The 4,843-nt window shown below is 44.8% G+C and overlaps 1 protein-coding gene across 2 annotated transcripts in view; it reads left to right on the top strand.

Annotated features, from left to right (window-relative positions):
• FAM168A (family with sequence similarity 168 member A) overlaps positions 1–4,843 on the top strand; it is a 152,294-nt gene that overhangs the window by 67,111 nt on the left and 80,340 nt on the right. For both annotated transcript variants that reach the window (XM_075592730.1, XM_075592731.1), the window contains exon 3: positions 3,468–3,555. In XM_075592730.1, the coding sequence (XP_075448845.1) occupies positions 3,486–3,555 (70 nt within the window). In that variant the 5' untranslated portion in view covers positions 3,468–3,485. The remainder of the gene's footprint in view (positions 1–3,467; positions 3,556–4,843) is intronic.

The following is a 4,843-nucleotide window of genomic DNA, read 5'->3' as shown; positions in this document are numbered from 1 at the left end:
CACAGGGACCTAGGCAGCCAATGAAATCATTCTTGAGAATGATTTCATGACTGCAACCTCGATACTTAACCTGCCGTGTGTAACCCCGCCCCCCTCCTCAACGCTGAAAAGTCTGCTGGGGGATAAACACAGATCGCCCAGCAAACTGCCGCACTACCGCCCTCCCTCCAACTCCTGCAGCTGGCACCCTGAACGAGGCCTAACTTGTCATATTACATCTAAAATGTAAGGGGTACTATGTATGCTCTAATTAAACCCATGAAGACATTGTTTTGACACATTTTACCATCCTGTTTTCTAAATTGTAATTTTGTTGAATTTGTATATTTTCCTAAAATAAAGGGGAACTGATGACTTTCGGTATGAGACCCTAAATGTAATCCTGCAGGTGGCCGCGTTAGTGGGTGGGGGGGTGTTGAGGATATTTGGAGGTGTGCGCCCCCTGATGGGGGAGGTGAGAACCAAATTGGCCAGAGAGGAGTTAATCCCTTACACACCCCACACACCCACCCTGCCATACACACCCACACATCAAACTTCCATGTAGACAAGCGTGTATTTGACAAATTGGTGGCCGCGTGGTAAAATAACACCTTTCTTTTTTGATACTGAGCTTGTGAGTCTTGCGAGAGCACAGCTCAGTCCCCACATCAGACCTCCATGCAGAAAGCACACGGTTTTCCTTTTGCTCTCGTTTTCTTTCTCTATCTCTTTTATTTTGCACAAGTTCATAAGAACATGGAGGCTCCATACTGTACCTAACAAAGCACTACAGAGAGTTTCACGAACATACAGTGGAAAAAAGATTTAGGGATACAACTTCCCTAACTTAACCTGCAACACCAGGCCCCACTGGGTGTGCTATTTGTCCCTAACAGGGCCTAAATAAGCACAGCACCATGTGCAACCCTGTAATACCCTGGTAAACCACCACAGGAGTGCTCTTCCCTCAACTAGGGACCTAAATACCACAATCGTGGGGTGTCCTAACTAGGCACCGGATATTTTACTTGAGGGACCTGAAGGCTTGACTGTTCAGGCTGAGGTGCTACGGTGAGAAGGCACAGTCCAGCCTGCAGGCTCTCACTTCAGAGACCAGCAATACAAAAATATAGAATACCTGAGCAATACCAATTTAACAGAGTTGAACAAGAAATGGTAATATGAAGCAAGAGTACTTCTGGAGAACAGGAATATCCCTGCAAAAAGGTTAACAACCATTTTAATAAACAGTAACAAAAGAGTATATACCCCTAATCGCTCAAACATGCCAAGTAAGACTAATTGAAGGAGCGGTTTCCCCAACCATGTATTTTATTTATTTTTAATTTTTTAAAGCCAATCACCACTATTTTCTGTTGCAGGCTAACCCCCCCCCCCCCCCCCTTCCCCCTCAGTTCCCGACATATTTAGCAGAGAAGTTACATTTTGGGCCAATAAACTGCAACATCAATTGCGGCTTTTTTTTTTTTTTTTTCTATTTGTGTTTTTTGGATGGCCATTTTAAATCTCCTTCAAAACCCAGAAAATAATACTGTAACTTTACCTGTAAGTACCTTGTTAACTGGGGGTGTCCCCACCCCACTGTTCAACTCTAGAGGACCTGTAAAAATAATAATAATAATAAAGATTAGTCAAGGGGGATTGTGCCTTTAAATAATGTAAGCAATATAGAGAACAGTACAAAATAGGACACAAAGCTAGAAACCTTTATGTTGGATGGTGAACAGGGCTTGCATAACATCGCTGAATACCAATCCTAGATCGAAACTGGGCAGGCTGAGTGAGACACACATGGATTTAATCTGCACCTTCCAAGTGTTATGTGAAAAAGTTAGAGAGGAGTAATGCAGCTGGGTATCCCTCCAAGACAGGACTTGAAATTGATCACCCATGCCTGGGGGTTCCCCTTCAGAATGAGGTTGGGCTCTGTGGAATTACTGGCCTGACCCCTAATATTATCCTAGAAAAACCACAGAACTCTCTGAATAGTCAGGCAATTTCTTGCCTCTTGAGTAGCCTGTCCCAAGTTAGGAGGACATGGGTACGGCTACATTGTCAACCTCTCTTACACCCAATATCCAAAGTTAGCAGAAGTTTTGAGTCCTTGTAACTGGTTCCATTGGACACCCCAAGGTCATACCTACACTCTTATCATTGCAATCCTCTCACAAAGCAAACATGGCAGGAGTCAGGACTTCCACATAAGGCCTTGCCCCCGCTGCCTACTACAGCGTCCGCTGCGCGCACGAGAGCCCTCCCCGCAATGGCGCCGGGCCCGCTGCGAGGGGGGGCCGCAGCGCTTTGCTTGAGAGCTACGCCCCCGGCGGTTCAGCCAATGAGGGCAAACCTGCCGGGTGACGTCATGGCCGCGCCCCCGTCACTCCTCCGCCACGCCCCCCCCGGTCTCTCTTCGTGCAGCTCCCTGCAGACCAGGTAATCGGCTGCGCGCGCCACCAATCTCGCGGGCGCGCGTTGCAGCTGAGTTACCGGGGCCGTAAGGCTGCGCTTATAGTGCCGGCGACACGACCGATTTTGTCGCCATTGCGATAGTTGTAATGTAAGTTTAGGCGACGTCGCTGGCTACAAGGCCAGTGACGTCAGAAAGGGGGAAGGCTGAGGGACGGAGAAGCTCTCTAAATGGCCAAATGTGGGGACCATCTCTCCAAAAATCAAATAACCGTGACTACCAGATTTTTGGTAGCGCGCCGACGACGGCGACAATGCATTTGTTTTGACGTGCCGTCGCCGGCACTATAAGTCCAGCCTAAAGGAGGTGTTAGATTTTGGAATCACTCGTGTCAGGGACCCCAACAAACATATATTGGTTACCCCATCAATGTAGCGTGTACCCTAAAAATGTGACATGTTTCGTATATCTTTTAACCACTTAAATGGCTAAAAACTCCAAAATGCATCTGTGAGTAATTTTAGGGACCTTTGTTCACCAAATAATCCCCTGTTTCCGACCATAAAAGAAGCGAAATGAGTGTTCTATAATGCAGGAAGGACTCTGATATGTGGAACATTATTAACATCTGAGGTGCTGAGCAAGAGCTGTTTACTGAGCCATGGGGTGACCCATTCAAGTCCTCAAGGGCCACCAAGAGGCCAGTCATTGGAAATATCACTGCTTCAGCACAGGTGGCTGTCGATGATTGAGCCACCTGTTGTGAAGCAAGGATATCCCTAATACCTGGCCTTTTGGTAGCCCTTGAAGACTGGAGTTGGTCACCCCTGGCCTCCGGTGTTTATAGCTAGGCTGTAAAATACAGTAGCATTTCTAGGCGCTAGAGATACATTTGCTTGTGGCTCAGCAGACTTAACCCTGTGTCTGCCAGGAAGAACTACAGGACACATTTTCAGGTTCAGGTTCATTTTCCGTTCATTTAAATCTGGAGTTGCCTCAACTTCCACCACAATGTGGTTTTAATGAACGTTTTTTTTTTTCCCCCCGTTTCTTGCAGAGATCTCCGTCTTCCACAATGAACCCTGTTTACAGCCCTGTGCAACCAGGGACTCCCTATGGAAACCCTAAAAATATGGCCTATGCAGGTATGTGTTTTTGTATTTGAAAATTCATTACTTGTTTTAGTTATTTTTGTAAGTGATTAGAATGTGCGACTTATTTGTTTCATTTGTGTATAAATACTTAGAGCGTGTATGATATACTCTTCAAATATGCCAAAATAAGCATCAGATTCATTGCAGATGTGACTAACATAAGTGTTTAGTTAGATGACTGTACACACAGCTCACAAGTCTTCAGATCTAAGATAATCCCAAAGGTATTTTAGAATTGCATTTAATATGAACTTCAAATGTGCACATCCGGTTTTGCTAGTCTATTTTGGGTTAATGATGGCAAGTATGTACTTTCGAAACCAAGGTTTATTATATTTTGACTTTGCGGTACCAGACTTCTGTAAAAGCTTTTATTTATATGTTGTAACTTTTTAAGAGTAACCATATGTCCTACTAGTACAGGAGTGGCCAACTCCGGTCCTCAAGGGCCAGGACAGGTATTAGGGATATCCCTGCTTCAGCACAGGTGGCTCAGTCATAATGGCTGGGCCACAGATTGAGTAACCTGTGCTGAAGCAGGTATATCCTGATAATTTGACCCGTTGAGGACTGGAGTTGGCCATCTTTGTGCTAGTGGTTCAAGACATGGCAGTTATTAAAATATTTTCTATTGGGACAAAAACAATAAGATTACTGTTCATCTGTTCATTTTATAGAAGGAAACAAAGAAACCAACAGTCGTATTAGCTAGCGAGATTCTGGTGCATCAATCACTGTTGGGCGCCTCAGTAACTGCATCCCTTTTGGTGTAGGAAATCAATAGATCAATTATGTATGTTTTCAGCATGTACGGAGAAGAGTTCTTTAGATATTCTGTGGGTTGGCCTTCAGACGTAACAATGCGCATGTTACCAAGGTGATGGACGTAAGTTATTTCTCAAATGCATCACGATGAGACTGACAGACGGATAAGAGCCAGGTGTTGACTGGCATTTTGCATTCTGTAAATTCATTTGGCTTTAGAGGCTGACATTCACTTAAAGAGCATGTGAAGCCTTGTATACAATCTAAATTGTGAATGTGTTTTTAACCTCTCCAAGTGCCTTTTGCATGAAGCCTTTCTAGCCTCTCTACCAATGAAGGGATTTATAGCCTTGTATATAAGTACTGCCTGTGACACTGACGGCTTCCTGTTCCTCCCAACTTTATATATACACATTGTAACGCACGGGATCTGCATACAGCAGCACATGGGTTAATACACAGCTAGCAAGCTGGCCCACTTTTCAGCTTCGCAAAGGTCCCTCAAATGAACAAT

This window comes from Ascaphus truei, chromosome 3, assembly GCF_040206685.1.
Source record: "Ascaphus truei isolate aAscTru1 chromosome 3, aAscTru1.hap1, whole genome shotgun sequence".
Taxonomy (NCBI): Eukaryota; Metazoa; Chordata; class Amphibia; order Anura; family Ascaphidae; genus Ascaphus; species Ascaphus truei.
This window is presented reverse-complemented; position numbering and strand designations above follow the sequence as displayed.